At 43.5% G+C, this 16303-nt stretch overlaps 1 protein-coding gene across 2 annotated transcripts; it reads right to left on the bottom strand.

The window, feature by feature from the left end:
- Positions 1-3728: 3728 nt before the first annotated feature.
- LOC142659648 (uncharacterized) lies at positions 3729-12757 on the bottom strand. Of its 2 annotated transcripts, none has more exons than XM_075836004.1 (8): positions 12643-12757; positions 11274-11803; positions 11103-11188; positions 9769-9825; positions 7740-7884; positions 6161-6268; positions 5955-6056; positions 3729-5107 (listed from the first exon to the last, which is right to left on the bottom strand). In XM_075836004.1, exons 2-8 carry the CDS (start codon positions 11791-11793, stop codon positions 4344-4346), a joined length of 1782 nt encoding a protein of 593 aa, XP_075692119.1. In that variant the 5' UTR covers positions 11794-11803; positions 12643-12757; the 3' UTR covers positions 3729-4343. The 2 variants fall into 2 exon arrangements, with proteins under 2 accessions (XP_075692119.1, XP_075692118.1); XM_075836003.1 differs by having other exon boundaries at positions 3729-5110; positions 12643-12748.
- Between the last annotated feature and the right edge of the window lie 3546 nt (positions 12758-16303).

Genomic DNA, 16303 nt, shown 5'->3' with positions numbered 1-16303 from the left:
TTAGGCGTTAATCGAGGCATAATACGCCTCGTTTACGTCTGAAAATAGGTCGTGTGAACCCAGCCTGACAGATGCGGCAATTCCAATTATGTGCAGCTTTTTTTTTTTTTTTTTTTCATATTTAGGCTATGTTCACACGGCTTAGCAAAATACGTCTGAAAATACGGAGTTGTTTTCAAGGAAAAACAGCTCCTGATTTTCAGACGTTTTTGTAGCAACTCGCATTTTTCGCAGTGTATTTTACGGCCGTTATCGGAGCTGTTTTTCAATGGAGTCAATGAAAACCGGCTCCAAAAACGTCCCAAGAAATGACCTGCACTTCTTTTTACGTCGCGTATTTTTACGCGCTGTATTTTGAAAACGACGCATAAAATGACGCCTTGTGGGAACAGAACATCATAAATCCCATTGCAAGCAGTGGGCAGATGTTTGGAGGTGTAATGGTGCCGTTTTTTCAGACGTAATTCGAGGCGTAAACGGCCATTACGAATTACGTCTGAAAACACTGTGTGAACATACCCTGAATAATTTTGTAAGGGGAAAAAGTGTATATTTTTTTTTTTTTTACTTGGTATTTTTCATTTTTTTATTATGAACTTTTTAAAACTATTTATTCATTATTTTTTTTTAGTCCCGCTATGATCGCTTTTATATACTTCTGTATTGCAGTGTATTATGCCTGTCAGTGTAAGGGTATCTTCACACGCAGAGTCAAAAACGTCTCAAAATACGGAGCTGTTTTCAAGAGAAAACAGCTCCTGATTTTCAGACGTTTTTTGTGCGATTTTCGCAGCGTTTATTAAGGCCTCTTTTGGAGCTTTTTTCAATAGAATCTATGGAAAACTGCTCCAAAAACGTCCCAAGAAGTGACCTGCACTTCTTTTTCGCAGCCGTTTTTTTAAGCGTAAAAAAACGCAACGAAAAAAGCTCCGTTGGAACAGAACGCCATTTTTCCATTGAAATCAATGGGCAGATGTATGGAGGCGTTCTGCTTCCGATTTTTCGGCCGTTTTATTCACACGCTTAACCAAAAACGTATTAAAATACGCAGCTGTTTTCAGGCAAAAACAGCTCCTGATTTTCAGTCGTTTTTTTAACAACTCGCATTTTTATGGCCGTTTTTGGAGCTGTTTTTCAATGAAAAACACCTCCAAAAACGTCCCAAGAAGTGTCCTGCACTTCTTTTGACGAGCCATCATTTTACGCGCCGTATTTTGACAGCGACGCGTAAAATAAAGGCTCGTGGGAACAGAACATCGTAATTCCCATTGAAAGCAAGGGGCAGATAGTTTGTAGGCGTACTAGGGGTGTTCTTTCAGGCGTGATTCGAGGTGTAAAACGCCCGAATTACACCTGAAAACACTGCGTGTGAACATACCCTACGGCTGGATTCACACGAGCGAGTGCTTTTTGCGCACGCAAAAAACGCGGTGTTTTGCCTGCGAAAAAAGGCACTTAACAGCTCCGTGAGGCAGTATCATATGATGCGCGGCTGCGTGCTTTTCGCGCAGTCGCCATCATTATGACACTCCGTTTGGATGTTTGTAAACAGAAAAGCACGTGGTGCTTTTCTGTTTTCGTTCATCCTTTTCACAGCTTTTGCGCGAATCACGCGCGTCACACGGAAGTGCTTCCGTGCGACATGCGTGGTTTTCACGCACTCATTGACTTCAATTGGCCACAGCGGTCACATGGGATGAAATGTCAACCCAGGAGGCCGTACTGCAGGAAGGAGGAGAGCGTTCTGGGAAAGTATGATTTTTTTTTTTACCAGAGTTGCCATTTTTGCGGCATAATCACTGCTACTACGCCGCAAAAGTCGCAACACTCGGCTGTCTGTTGCGGGATTTGCATTCCCATTGAATTCAGTGGGGAAAACCTGCAACAGAAAATCAACAAAAAACGCAGCATAAATTGACATGCTGCGGAATTAAAATTTCGCACCACAGGTCAATTTATTAACGCTGCGTTTTTATTTCGCAATGTTTGCATGAGATTTACTAAATCTCATCCACTTTGCTGCTACTGTAAATCCTGCGGAATTTGCACAAACAATTCCGTTACGAAAGTTCCGTAGTGTTTAAGCTACGTGGGAACCCGGCCTTAGGCTGCAGTTTTTTTTTTTAGCAAAACCTGGAGTGGATATAAAAGTAAGAAAAGTATAAAATAAAGACTTCTACTCTCTTTTGTATCCACTCCTGGGTTTGGATAAAAAAAAAAAAAGTGCACCAAATCCTTCTCCTTTTATAAAAACTGCATGTTGGAATGCAGCTTTAGATTACATCTTACTGAAAACACCTTGTATGCAACTCAATGGGGGGGGGGGGGGGGGGGTTATCAATACTGGTGCAAAGCAAAAGAGGAGTAGTTGCCCATGGTTGCTGCTTTCATATTCCAAAAGGCCTTTAAAAAATGAGAGGTGGTATCCGATTGGTTGCTCCACTTTTCCCTTGCACCAGTTTTGATATACCTCCTCCAATGTATTCCTATGGACTGAAACAGTCACGTGTCACAGTTGAAACTTGAGCGGTCACGCCTTAGGCCTCATGGACATGGCTGTATTCGGAATCTGTATCACAGCACACAAACAAATATGGCGCCTATAGCCTGCTCCCAGCCCATACGGTTACTCCATGTACCTCTGATTTGATATGTTAATTCTCATGGTTTCTGTGAGAAAACACATTTGTGACATGCAGCATCACATGCTGTACAATGAAGATATTGTCCCCTAGGAGCTTTGCTTCTATGGGAAAACACGGTGACAACATACAGCGTCACACAAAGGGAGAGTAATCAAAACTGGTGCAAAGGAAATGAGTAGTTGCCCATAGCAACCAGTCAGTGCTCTGCTATCATTTTCCAAAGGATCGCTGCAAAATGAAAGGTGAAATCTTATTGGTTGCTATGGGCAACAACCCCACTTTTCCCATAGTGCCTACAGGTCCGTAGCCTCCGCATGCCACCATACATGATTTTGGTGAGCCCTTACAGTCACATTGTATTGGAGCCATTAAACTGAGGGGTTGCTGCAGTATGTAACATCACAGTGTATTGCTCATAAACAGTCTGCCTATAGCAATCCTGTCGATCCTGAAGCATTGTAAGCGGTCAAAGCCATACTTCTGGTAGAGTTATAGTCAGTAAATGAAGCCATATAGAACATGTCAAACATCTTTCTTGAAATGGTTAGTTCATTTTTGTTAAATGAGAAAAGATTTTCTGTGTTTAATGATTTTATCTGGTACAATTCAACATTTGCATTTTGGAAATAACATTAAAAATAACACGGGCAATATCTACAAAGACTTAGGGTATGTTCACACGCAGAGTCAAAAACGTCTCAAAATACGGAGCTGTTTTCAAGAGAAAACAGCTCCTGATTTTCAGACGTTTTTTGTGCCATGCGAGTTTTTCGCTGCGTTTTTTACAGACGTTTTTGGAGCTTTTTTCAATAGTCTATGGAAAACGGCTCCAAAAACCAAGTAGTGTCCTGCACTTCTTTTTCGCGGCCGTTTGTTTTTTACGCGTAAAAAAACGCTGCGAAAAACGCTCCGTCGGAATAGAACGCCGTTTTCTCGGCCGTTTTTCAGATAGTGATAGGCCGTGTGAACATGCCCTTAGGGGATGGATACAAGGTGCAGTAAAACAAAAAGAACAAATAAGCATTACCAGGAATACTATTCCTTCTACCATCACATCGGGATGACTGCAGCAGAGTGTACACATTTCTTTGTCATTTTTAATTTGACATTTTTGAGAATATACTTGACATGACTAAAAAGTCAACATATTTAACAACTCTGTAGCATATACAAAAGCCGCTATTGGGTCTCATGAAAAATACTGTAATTCTGCCAACTGGTGGCGGGTGAGTGGTTAGCCAATTCAATTGGACAATGGTGAAAGAGGAGTAAAGTGTGTGTGATCCTCTGATAATAAAGAAACTGAATAATCATATTCAAACAATCAAATAAACAAGAACACAATAGATAAATATATGAAGAATGTCAAATAGTTCAGCAACAAAGATGAATTGTGCGGCGCGAGCTGCAGATACTGACGGGTGATCTTCCAGGATTGTTCTGCTCATGTCCTTTACAACTTGTCATGTTCAAAGAGACCCCAATTTTTGCAAGAAGAAAACCATTTCTTCTAAGGTCTAGGTCGTGAATGGGAACTTTCTCTAAGGTGGAGTAAAAGATCCATGTACCAACAAGTTGTCTTTCGTCACGCTGTGTGAACAACGACCTTGGCGCTTTAGAACAAGTTAGTCCCAGGGTCTACACAAAGGGTAGATGTGATCGATCTTCTGAACCAGTGGTCACCGAGTTATTTCTCAATCAAGGCACGTTCAGTTTCTCTATTCCATGAGTTCGTAGGTGAAAGTTTAGGTAGGACCACTTTGTAAAGCATTTTTTGCACTCGGAACAAGTGAAGAGCTTATCTGCAGAATGCGTCCTTTGGTGGGTCACCATGTGGGAACTCTGAGTAAAGCATTTACCGCACTTAGGACAAGCAAATGGTTTTTCCCCTGTGTGTGTTCTGTAATGTGTGGCCATGTTTGATCTTCGACTAAATCTCTTCCCACAGTCAGGACAGGTATAGGGCTTTTCTCCTGTGTGTGTCTTAAGATGCATTCCCAGGTGGGACCTTTTGGCAAATCGTTTGTCACAGTGGCTGCAAACATAGGGCTTATCTACTGAAGAAGACTGGCCATGTGACATTTGATGGATGAGAAGATTGTTCATGGTTTCAAACAATTGACTTTGTTCTTCGCAAACACGGATGGGATTATGATCGACATACGCTGGTTCGTCGTCATACATGTAATTATAGTGATTGGTTTCTTCTTCTTTAATTTGTGGATGTTCTGCTGATGTGAAATTGGAGTCACCAACATATCTACTGTAGGCAGTCCATGCTTGCTCTTCACATTGCTCTGATGTAGAAGTATAAGCAAGGTTGTCAAAAGCATGTCTAGGTGACTCCATAGAAAAATTTTCTCCACTGTCCTCTGGTTGAGACCCATGGAATGAAGTGGTGTTATGTTTTGCCATGTGACTAGATGATGAAGACAAGGTGTAGGAGTCTTCTTGCAGGTCATCTTCTGAAAAGAGGTGAAACAGATTTATAGGCATAAAACATAGCAGAACATAAAATATAATGCAACATCTTTCTATTTTGAACAACTAAAATCTTGTCCAATCTGACCTATAAATGCAGATAAGAGACAAATCAATGTGTCCCTAGCCCCTCCTCATGCTTTACACTGCAGCTGAGCTTTTTTAGATCGGATACTATATACAAGCACAATATCTCCAGTTAGTCAGTGTATGGAGTGCTGATATTCATTATAGCAAAGACAAAATCATTAAAGGGGTGTTCCCAAAATTGTAAATCATCACCTATGCACAGGATAGGTGATCGCTGGGGGCTGCACCGCTAGAACATTCACCGATCGTAAGACGGCAGTAAGTAGGATATTGAATGGAGAAGCGATTGAGCGTGCACGCTGCCGCTCCGTTCAATATCTATAAGAATGACTGAAACAGCTAATTACAGCGCTCGGCTGTTTCCGTCATTCCCATAGAAAATGAATGGAGCGGCGGGAGCATGCACTACACATATACATATGGTAAATAAATAAGCCAGGGGAACCATTTTCAGACAGCATTAACTATGTCAGGGGAGGGTACAATAAATCCACTATATATAGAGACTATTCACAAGCACACACATTGTATATACACAATGTGTGAGTGTGTGTGTGTGTGTGTGTGTGTGTGCGCGCTTGTGAATAGTCTATATATAGTATACATACTATATATATACACATACATACATACACACACCTATATGTACAATATTGCAGTGTTTGAAATAGATGTTTACATGCAACTTCTAGTAGGGATGGACTTTGTTACCAAGTCCAATAGTTTCTGATAACATACCTGTGCAGGTAGTCTCATGAACAGCAGAAGTTTCCCAGGAGTTTAACACATATGTCTCCTCTATTGCTTGACCACCCGATACAGAGTCCGTGCTGCATTCACCTATGTCAAACAACAATTGTTGTGATGCAATGTCACATTTATCCCATAGGCCAATGTTAAATCTCTGGTGACTTGTAAGGAAATACAACAATGATATCACTTACCTGCATAGGTGTTGGTTGACACATCCTCCTGTTCAGTATCAGCCCTGCTTTGGCAGCAATCTTCTTCCTCAGTGACCAGTATAGCTTTTACATTTCCAGTGCAAATCTCTGATACGTAATACGGAAAATATTTTTTTTACATTTATCAGTAACAAAGCAAAGTGACAGCTGTAATATGACACCAAATTACATTAAGGGGGGATTCACACGAGCGTGTATTCGGTCCGTGCAGGCCGCGTGGTTTTCACGCGCCACGCATCGACCAATACAAGTCTATGGGGCAGTACAGACAGTCCGTGCTTTTTGCGCAGCGTTTGTTCGCTGCGTACAAAACGCGACTGGTTCAATAACTCTGCGTATTTCGCGCATCACGCACCGATTGAAGTCAATGGGTGCGTGAAAACCACGCAGGTTGCACGGAAGCACTTCCGTGCGAACCGACTGAAACAGCGCGCCAGCTGTCAAAAGGATGAATGGAAACAGAAAAGCACCACGTGCTTTTCTGTTTCCGAACATCCAAACGGAGTGTCTTTGAGATGAGCGAACCCGGACAAGCGAACCGAACTTCACCGGGTTCGGCCGAACTCGTTTTGGCCGAACCCGTCAAAAAAAATTCCGGTAAGCGACGTCAGGACATAGTCACTGTCCAGGGTGCTGAAAGAGTTAAACTGTTTCAGCACCATGGACAGTGACTACCGATCCCAATAAACATGAACCTGTAAAAAAAAAAAAAAAAAAAAAGAAGTTCTGACTTACCGATAACTCCCGGCTTCAGTCTGACCTTCCGGGATGACAATTCAGTCCAAGTGACAGCTGCAGCCAATCACAGGCCAAGCACAGGCTGCAGCGGTCACATGGACTGCCGCGTCATCCAGGGAGGTGGGGCCCGATGTCAAGAGAGGCGCGTCACCAAGGACGCGTCACCAAGGCAACGGCCGGGAGGGCAGATCTCGGTAAGTACGAACTTTTTCTTTTTTTTTTAACAGGTTGCTGTATATTGTGTTCGGCATTCACTGTCGAGGGTGCTGAAAGAGTTACTGCCGATCAGTTAGCTCTTTCAGCACCTTGGACAGTGACGGGCGTCGACTAGCCTCATCTCTATGATGGCGGCTGCGCGAAAATCACGCAGCCGCGCATCATACACGGATGACACACGCAGCTGTCAAATGGTTTTTGCGCGCGCAAAAACGCAACATCCGTCTGTATCTGCCCTTATTGAAAGTGTGCCTTTGGATATCATTTGAAGGCTCTGTTTACACTTGCATCAGAGACTTCATAGCCAATTCTGTGAGATGCGACAGGAGTAATAGCAATGCATGCAACACTAGTCTGCTCATCAAAATGACGGAACCCTAATGAACCCCATTATAGGTTAATAGGGTACGTTCGGTGCCATTGGTATCATCATACAGCAAATCCGGCAGAGCTACGTAGATTCAGTTACAAACCCAAGCAACGATGCAAATGTGAACAGAGCCCATACCAGTTAACATTAGAGCGCTACCTATTAATCATTTTTAACAAAGAAAAAAAAAAACCTATAGAGCCTTTTATAAATCCAAATCTGACCAATTCTTACCTGGTTCTTCTAAAAGAGGACTGCTGGATCTCTGATGATTCTCCATCACAACCTTCTGGTAAAGTTCTCTGTGCTCTTCTATGTAGTCCCACTCCTCCATGGTAAAATATATTGAGACATCACCACATTTTATAGGTACCTGAAACTAAGAATACTCATTTTTGTTAATAAGAACGTCCCTATCAGTCTGTGCAGAAGACTGCAGTGGCTCCACCATAAGCTTTTGTGGAAGAACTGGAATTAGCATTAATGGGACGCTACATTCGATGTCCCCTATAAGCCTTTGTAGCTAGTGATCAGGACCTTGGGACGAGGCACTGTTCACGGAGTAATGAAATCCAAAACACCAGATAAATATTGCTGTAAAGCGTCCAATTAATTATCCAAATAGCCAGATACACAGTGTCCAGATAAGCAGTTTGATACAGCTTCCAGATAAAACTTGCATTTGGCATCAAGATAAATCAGGGCAGCACATAGAGTTTCTGACAAAACAAATTGTTTTGCCTCCTTGGTTGCCTATGGAGGCGAGGAGGGTAATGGTAACATCCCTGGGCAGTTAAAGAGGTATTCACAAAATCATAAATTGTCACCTACAAAGCCGATCGTGAGAACGGAGTTCCAAACCTCCACATCTTTTACTGCACTCCCCGTGGGGAGAACATTGAATGGAGCAGCAGTTGGGCATGCGTTCACCACTCCATTTACGGTCTTTGAGAATGCCGGAAACAGCTGAGCGCTGTACTCGGCTGTTTCCGTCATTCCCATAGTCATTGAATGGAGCACGCATGCTCAACCGTCACTCCATTTCATGTCCTCCTCACTGCAGGGAGTGCAGTGAGGAGGATATGGGGGTTTGGGACACTCATCCTCACGATTTAGTGGGGGTCCTAGCCGTGGGACCCCCAGCGATCATAAAATTATCACCTGTCCTGTGGATACGTGATCATTTAGGATTTTGGGAATACCCCTTTAAAGGGGTTATGTGGGGACCGAAAATTAATATCAGTGTAGTCACTGCAGTATGTGAGTACATTCGCTAATATACATTCCCGTCGTGCTGATTCTGAGATTTTAATAGTTTTTTATAGCGCTGCCGGGGGTCCGAAAGTTTAGTGGCACAGTCTAACTTTATGATGACACGACTTCTCGTCATGTGACCGGCCCCGCTGTACATGACGACGAGTTGTGTCGTAATGAAGTTAGACTGTGCCACTAAACTTCCAGTCCCCTCGGCAGCGCTGTAAAAAACGATTAAAATCTCAGAATCAGCGCAACGTGGAGCTGGAACGTATATTAGCATGTATGTGAGTACACTGATAATAATTTTCGGTCCCCACATAACCTCTTTAATGCCAGCATCCCTGGTGGTCTAAAGGGGGTTTTACACAGGACGATTATCGGGCAGACGAGCGTTAATATAACGCTCGTTGCCGATAATTGCCCTGTGTAAACATGGGAACGATCAGCAGATGACCAAGCAAACGCTCGATCATCTGCTGGTCGTATTGTTTGAAAAAAATAAAAGATCGATGTCGGCAGCTCATCTCTCTGTGTAAACAGGCAAACGTGCCGCCGACATGATAATAAGGTATGGGGACGAGTGATCAGAGTAACGACTGCTCGTCCCCATCCATAGCTCCGTGTGACAGGAGCAAGCGAGCGCCGATCAACGATGACTCGATCAGCACTCACTGCATCGGCCGCTTACCGGCCGGTGTAAAAGGGCATTTAGACTGTGGAGGGATTAATGTTAGGATCCCTGGTGGTCTAGGGCAGCAGAGGGGTTAAGGTCAGCTCATGAAGCACTCTGCCTGATGATCGAGATAGTAATTGAACAGCCACACAGCTAACAGGACCTCAGGGAGTTGGGGGAAGATTAACAGGGACAATGGCTACATATTTTCCAATATACCAGTGGGTACTGCACCCTCCTTACATATTAGCTGGTTGCTACAAATATTCCCCCACCCATCTGTTCTGTCTAACAGAAATACAATGTCAGACACTACACCCCAATAATACTTACATCTCCGTTTTCTGTGCTGTTGGGTCGAGTAGAATTCTTTTTTACCATCACATATTCCTACACAATAATAAGGGGATATGTTTAGCATCACTCTGATGATCAGGGAAAACGCACATTATGTATGAAAGCTCGTGCAGACAAGAACTTGGGGTGTCACCCATAGAAACCAATCTTATCACTGCTTTAATTTTTAGACTGACTTTGAAATAAAAATAAGAATTATTATAGGTTGCTATGGGCAATACCTCTAGTTCTTGGTCTGCGCTTGTTTTCATACTTTGGGGTGATTGGAATTTGTATTGAAAACTAAAATGTGTGAAAACAAGTTTAGAAATCTAAAAAGTCTCCGTAATGTCAGATGTATTGCACAATGCAGTGATTTGCAGCCTTATTTTGAAACGTCACATGATAGAAGATGGTCCGTACACAAATATATCACAAAACACCCTCATACCAACGCATTCACTAAAATACACTTAAAAGGGGTTTTCCCATGAAGGACATTTTATGACATATCCACATGTCATAAACGTCAGATAGATACGGGTCCCACCTCTGGGACCCGCACTTATCTCTAGAACGGGGCCCCCTAATCCCCGTTCTAGCTTTTTGTGCTCACGCTGCCTCCCGGCCACTTACTGATTACATGGTCGGGAGTTACGGAAACAGCGTAACTCGCTGAGCTACGCTGTTTCCGTAACTCCCATAGAACTGAACAGTAGAAAGTTATGCTGTTTCCGTAACTCCCGACAATGCAATCAGTAAGTGGCCGGGAGGCAGCGTGAGCACAAAAAGCTAGAACAGGGATTAGCGGGCCCCGTTCTAGAACTAGGTCCAGTCCCAGAGGTGGGACCCGCATCTATCTGACATATCCTGTGGATATGTCATAAAATATCCCTCATGGGAAAATCCATTTAATTCATCACGGTCAAGCTAAGTGGGAGAAACACATCTTGGCTTAATTTATCCAAATTATAGCAACCTATCCCTGTGCAGCTTTCATAGAGAAATTTGCTATGAGTAACAAGGACAGGTTTTCTTTTGGATAGTTTTGAGAAATGAGGCCTAGTGTTTTCCTGGCGGATATTATGCAAGTAGACGTTACCTGTAGATTGTAGGGTCACCATGTGCCACCAAACAGTGTCTGCAGCAATGGAATGGGCACGGGCACTAACAAAAACGGCATTTCCCGTTTTCATTTCGAGTCATACTTTAGAATGAGGTTCTCATTGCAATTGTTTCTTGTAAACCAAACCTTCCCACTTTCATTTATGAATGTATTACAGGAGTCGCTGGGGGATTACGCATGGATGATCACATTCAACAGAACTCACCTCTCCAGTCAGCAACGAGATGATCTCCATGGCTAGTTTTAAAAGTCTTTTATTCATTAACTTCTCATTCTTGTTTTCAATGAACTCTTAAGAAAAAGATAAAGAAATAAAACATTTTAACGCTGGATGTGCGCAAATAATAAGACCACTGTGCGCGGCCACGCTCCTTACCACTGTGTGGATCTGTGCCGATCGATTTGTCCACCATAGGTTTAGCTGTCAATGTCAAATTACGTTTCACGTCCCTGGATTCAGAGATTTCCGGGGTTCCCTTGATCAGACCTTTGAAGGTGGGTTCTATCTGTGGTGGAAAAACTTGTACACACGACCGAGGAAGGGAAGAGTTTTCGGTTTGTGCTTTTGTGCCGGATGGAGCCTTGGAGAGTTCTTGCACCTCTGAGATGTTTGCCACATCTTGGAAAACCGTAGGAATGGCGTCCGGTTTCAGAATCATTTTTGTGCCATCGAACATGTAACTTTTTGGTGAGAAATGTTTTGAACAGATTTGATAAACCCCAGTTCGGCTGGGCTGTAGAATATTCTGCACCAACCCATCTATGTCACTTGGCGTGTTACCAGTATGCTGGAGCCATAGTTTAACCAAATGGACGGAGTTTGGGAAGCCATGAAATGTGACCTCACTGTCACCTGCAGAACGACTGTGGCAATTCTTCACAATACACTTGGTCATGGTGTTTTCCCTGGATAGAAAGCAGGTAATAAATACAATGGAAGACTTTATGAACTCACAGGCATAAGACCGTAGTTTTCATTCCTTATTACGGATAACATTGCGGACCCTATTAATTTCTATTAGCCACGGACACCTTTCCGTATATATGCGTGGCGTAGAAATGATCCGCAAAATATAGAACATGTGTTACTCTTGCTCCGGACTTGCCCATAGAAGTCTCTAGGAGCTTCCGCAATTGCGGACGGCTACGGATGTCTATCCATAGCCATCGGATACGTATTTGCATACAGTAAAAACCCTTACATCGTGTGCATGAGGCCCTAAAAGGTAAACATCAAAATCCTAAAACGCATGCTAGGATTGCTACATCACACGGTGGTGCCAGGCAAATACGAGGTAGTCCTTCAGCAGCGAGGGGTAACGCATTCATGGTTCCTCTACGTTAAAAATCAAAAGCAATTGCAGAAACCTATAAGCAATAACTATGAGTGACATCTAATCTGCTGGACATCCAAACAACTGTCATAAAAGTCAATTAGGGAAAAGTCCCTTTAAACCTATAGAGGAATTCACAAAATAATACCAAATGCTCCACAAGTAGGGAACAGCATAAAGATACCAGTGCTCAGACCTAAAAGAGTGCACAGATCAGGAGTTACAGCATATAGAACGCGGACTATTGTAAAATACCAGGTTTGTGTCTGCAAAATATATTGATGCTGCAAACTCGCAATGCAAAAACATGAATGTGCAGTACAGCTGCTTTGTTGTTGTTACACTTTAGCGTCATGTGCTACATTGTGACAACGTGACAACATTTACCACAACACACAATTCATAGCCTACCTTTTTGTAATCAAGGACTCAACCTAGGCTTGTGGGCGGAGGGATCTGTGCTGGTAGGCGGAGGGATATGATAATATGTCAGCGTTTATTGGCTGACCTTCTGTCGACAGCACAGGGCAAGGAATATAGACTTCTGGGGTATGTAGTTTTTTTAGCTTTTAGAAAATACACGTATGAATCTCTGGAAGACTACAGCCCCCATAATGCTAGTGTGTGGTGACAAATCATAATGGTTCTACCAATGAGACTTTTCTGTAGCAATTATACTTCCTGTGATGCTGCCCCTTGTGGTGATTTCATGCAGATGTCTCATCTACGTTTATAATATCTCAAGCCATTGCTGCACTTCAAAGCATTATTTGTGGAAGTGTTCATGGTTGTCATCTAGTAGGATCTGCAGGGTTTTATTATGACTACCAAACAGCAAAAAGTAGTTTTATCTTTATTACACTGGTTGTTATGATCATGTGTTGTACCAAATAAAAATATGTTTTTTTGTATATTTTTTCTTGTTATGGTTACAGATATAACCCCTTAAGAAAGAGAACCTTTCACCTCCCCCATACATGTGCAGCATGTAATGGGGAGGGCTGCACAAACACTGGGGCACTTTAAAAAAAATTCTACCCTCCTCCGTTATTTAGATATCGGTGCCGTTATATTTGGCGCCCGATATTTAAATAACCCCCTGAACTGTCAATGGGGCGTGTACTGGCAAGGGGGCGTGTTACTATGGCTGTGACACTGTCCAATCAGATACGGACAGTGTTACAGAAAGAGCGAGGATAGAGGAGAGAGTGTGCGCGCGCATGTGCTCACTCTTCAGCTTTCAAGATCAGTCTTCTGCCGAACTGGCAAGGTGGCGTGTCACTGATACGGACAGTAAGGGTATGTTCACACGGCAGCGTCCGTAACGGCTGAAATTACGGGGATGTTTTCAGGAGGAAACATCCCCGTAATTTCAGCCGTAACGGCATGTGCAGGCGCTTGAACGCCGCGTACATTATGGACGTAATTGGCGCTGCTTTTCATTGGAGTCAATTAATAACGGCTCCAATTACGCCCAAAGAAGTGACAGGTCACTTCTTTGACGCGGGCGTCTATTTACGCGCCGTCATTTGACAGCGGCGCGTAAATATACGCCTCGTGTGAACAGACAAACGTCAGCCCATTGCTTTCAATGGGCAGATGTTTGTCAGCGCTATCGAGGCGCTTTTTTCGGACGTAATTCGGGGCAAAAACGCCCGAATTACGTCCGTAATTAGTGCGTGTGAACATACCCTAAGAGCTGTGGAGAGGAGAGTGCGCATCTCTTCAGCTCTGGCGAGAGAACAGTCTTTTTACTGCGAGCGGAAATACCGCGTCGCGGTAAAAAGAAGCGACATGACCTATCTTAAGGCAGTTTCCGCCTCCAAAACCCCATTTCAATCAGTCAGAAATGTAAAAAAAAAACGCCTCGACGAGTGTTTTGACGAGTTTTTGTCAAACCACTGTGCAAAAAACGTCTGGAGCAGTTTTTGCAGGAGGAATTTTCCTCCTCCAAAAAATTCCGTGTGAACACAGCCATAGGCCAGATTCACACGAGCGCGCAAAAGGTCCATAATAGCTCAGTGTGTCAGCTGCGTATGATGCGCGGCTGCGTGCTATTCGCGCAGCCGCCATCATTATAACACTCTGTTTTTATGTTTGTAAACAGAAAAGCACGTGGTGCTTTTCTGTCTTCATTCATACTGTAGTTTTAACTGCTGTTGCGCGAATCACGCGCGTCACACGGAAGTGCTTCCGTGTGCTGCGCGTGATTTTCATGTACCCATTGACTTAAATGGGTGCGTGATGAGTGAAAAACGCACAAATATAGGACATGTCGTGAGTTTTACGCAGAGGACACACGCTGCATGAAAATCACGGACTGTCTGAACGGCCCCATTGACTAACATAGGTCCGTGCGAGGCGCGTAAAAATCACGCGCGTTGCACGGATGTATTATACGTCCGTCTGAATAAGCCCTTAGAGTGATTCTTCCAGCCCTGTGCCTCCTAGGAAGCGCCTAAATATGTCAGGACGACACAAGAGCTGCCATTAGCAGGTGACACTACTCAATCTCTGATGGTCTGGACTGGAAAACTGCTAATCTTGCAGGCTACAAAAATAGCCCTATGTAAAATCAGTAGATATAAGGGCTCATGCACACAGCTGTAAATACGGCGGTACAATATATGGACAAAAGTATTGGGACACCTACACATTACACCTACAGGAGCTTTTATGACTTCCGATTCTAAATCCATGGGGGTTAATATGGAGTTGCCCCCCACCCCCTTCTTTGCAGCTAAAACAGCTTCCACTCTTCTGGGGGCTTTCTACAAGATTTTGTAGTGTGTCTTTGGGAATTATTCCCCATTCATCCACAAGAGCATTTGTGAGGTCAGGCACTGATGTTGGAGGAGAGGTCCTGGCTCGCAATCTCCGTTCTAGTTCATCCTACAGGTGTTGGATGAGCTTGAGGTCTGGGCTGTGTGTGGGCCAGTCAAGTTCTTCCACACCAAACCCAACCAACCATGTCTTTAAGGACCTTGCTTTGTGCACTGGGCACAGTCATGCTGGAATAGAAAAGGGCCGAACCCCAAACTGTTCCCACAAAGTTGGAAGCCACAATTGTCCAAAATTCGTTGGTATGCTGAAGCTTTAAGATTCCCCTTCACTGGAACTAAGGGGCCTAGGCCGACCCCTGAAAAACAACCCCTTAGCATTATCCCCCTGCCACCAAGCTTTACAGTTGGCACAATGCAGTCAGGCAGGTAACGTTCTCCTGGAATCTACCAATCCCAGACTCGTCCATCAGACTGCCAGATAGAGAAGCGTTATTCACCACTCCACAGAACACGTTTCCACTTCTCCAGAGTCCAGTGCCGGCGGCTTTACACCTTTCCATCCGACGCTTTGCTTTGTACTTGGTGATGTAAGCCTGGCATGCAGATATTCAGCCATGGAAACCCATGTCATGAAGCTCCCGGCGCACACAGCTTTTGTTCGGATGTTAATGCCAGAGGAGGTTTGTAACTGCACTTATTGAGTCAGCAGAGCGGTGGTGACTTTTATGCACTATGCGCCTCAGCACTCAGTGACACCGATCTGTAACTTTACGTGGTCTCCACTTCGTGGCCGAGTTGCTGTTGTTCCTAAACGCTTCCACTTTACAATAAGACCACTCACATTTGATGGTGGAATATCTAGGAGGGAAGAAATTTCTAGAACTGACTTGTTACGACGGTGGCATCCTATTACAGTACCATGCTGGAATTCGGTGAGCTCCTTACAACGACCCATTCTATCACAAATGTTTGTAAAGACGACTGCATGGCTAGTGCTGGATTTTATACCCATCATTCATATAATATGCACTTCATATCCAACTTCGTAATGCAAAAGACTTTCTTTTTACTTTAGTATTTTTTAAATATAGCATATACAATGCAAATTATTCAACAAATAGTATTCACCCATTGTGCCCAAGTTCACAATTTATGCGGTTTGAAAGTCTTTTAACAAATTCACTGAAGTGACAATAGAGTAAAATATACCTTTTATTATAGTAACTCGCTAAAAACAGGGGTAACACACCACTGTGAAAAAAGCCCCACCGTGTATATTAAAAAAAAAG

The sequence above is a fragment of the Rhinoderma darwinii genome, chromosome 8, assembly GCF_050947455.1.
Source record: "Rhinoderma darwinii isolate aRhiDar2 chromosome 8, aRhiDar2.hap1, whole genome shotgun sequence".
NCBI lineage: Eukaryota > Metazoa > Chordata > Amphibia > Anura > Rhinodermatidae > Rhinoderma > Rhinoderma darwinii.
Note: the sequence above shows the minus strand (reverse complement) of the source record. Positions and strands in the feature narration are given on the sequence as shown.

Excerpts from the sequence above, each read along its gene's own strand:
- LOC142659648 (XM_075836003.1), bottom strand. The coding sequence starts at position 11,793 with ATGACCAAGTGTATTGTGAAGAATTGCCACAGTCGTTCTGCAGGTGAC. Across the intron at positions 9,826-11,102 it reads TCTCGTTGCTGACTGGAGAG|GAATATGTGATGGTAAAAAA; the intron begins GTGAGTTCTGTT and ends ATTATTGTGTAG. Across the intron at positions 6,269-7,739 it reads TCCTCTTTTAGAAGAACCAG|AGATTTGCACTGGAAATGTA; the intron begins GTAAGAATTGGT and ends ATTACGTATCAG.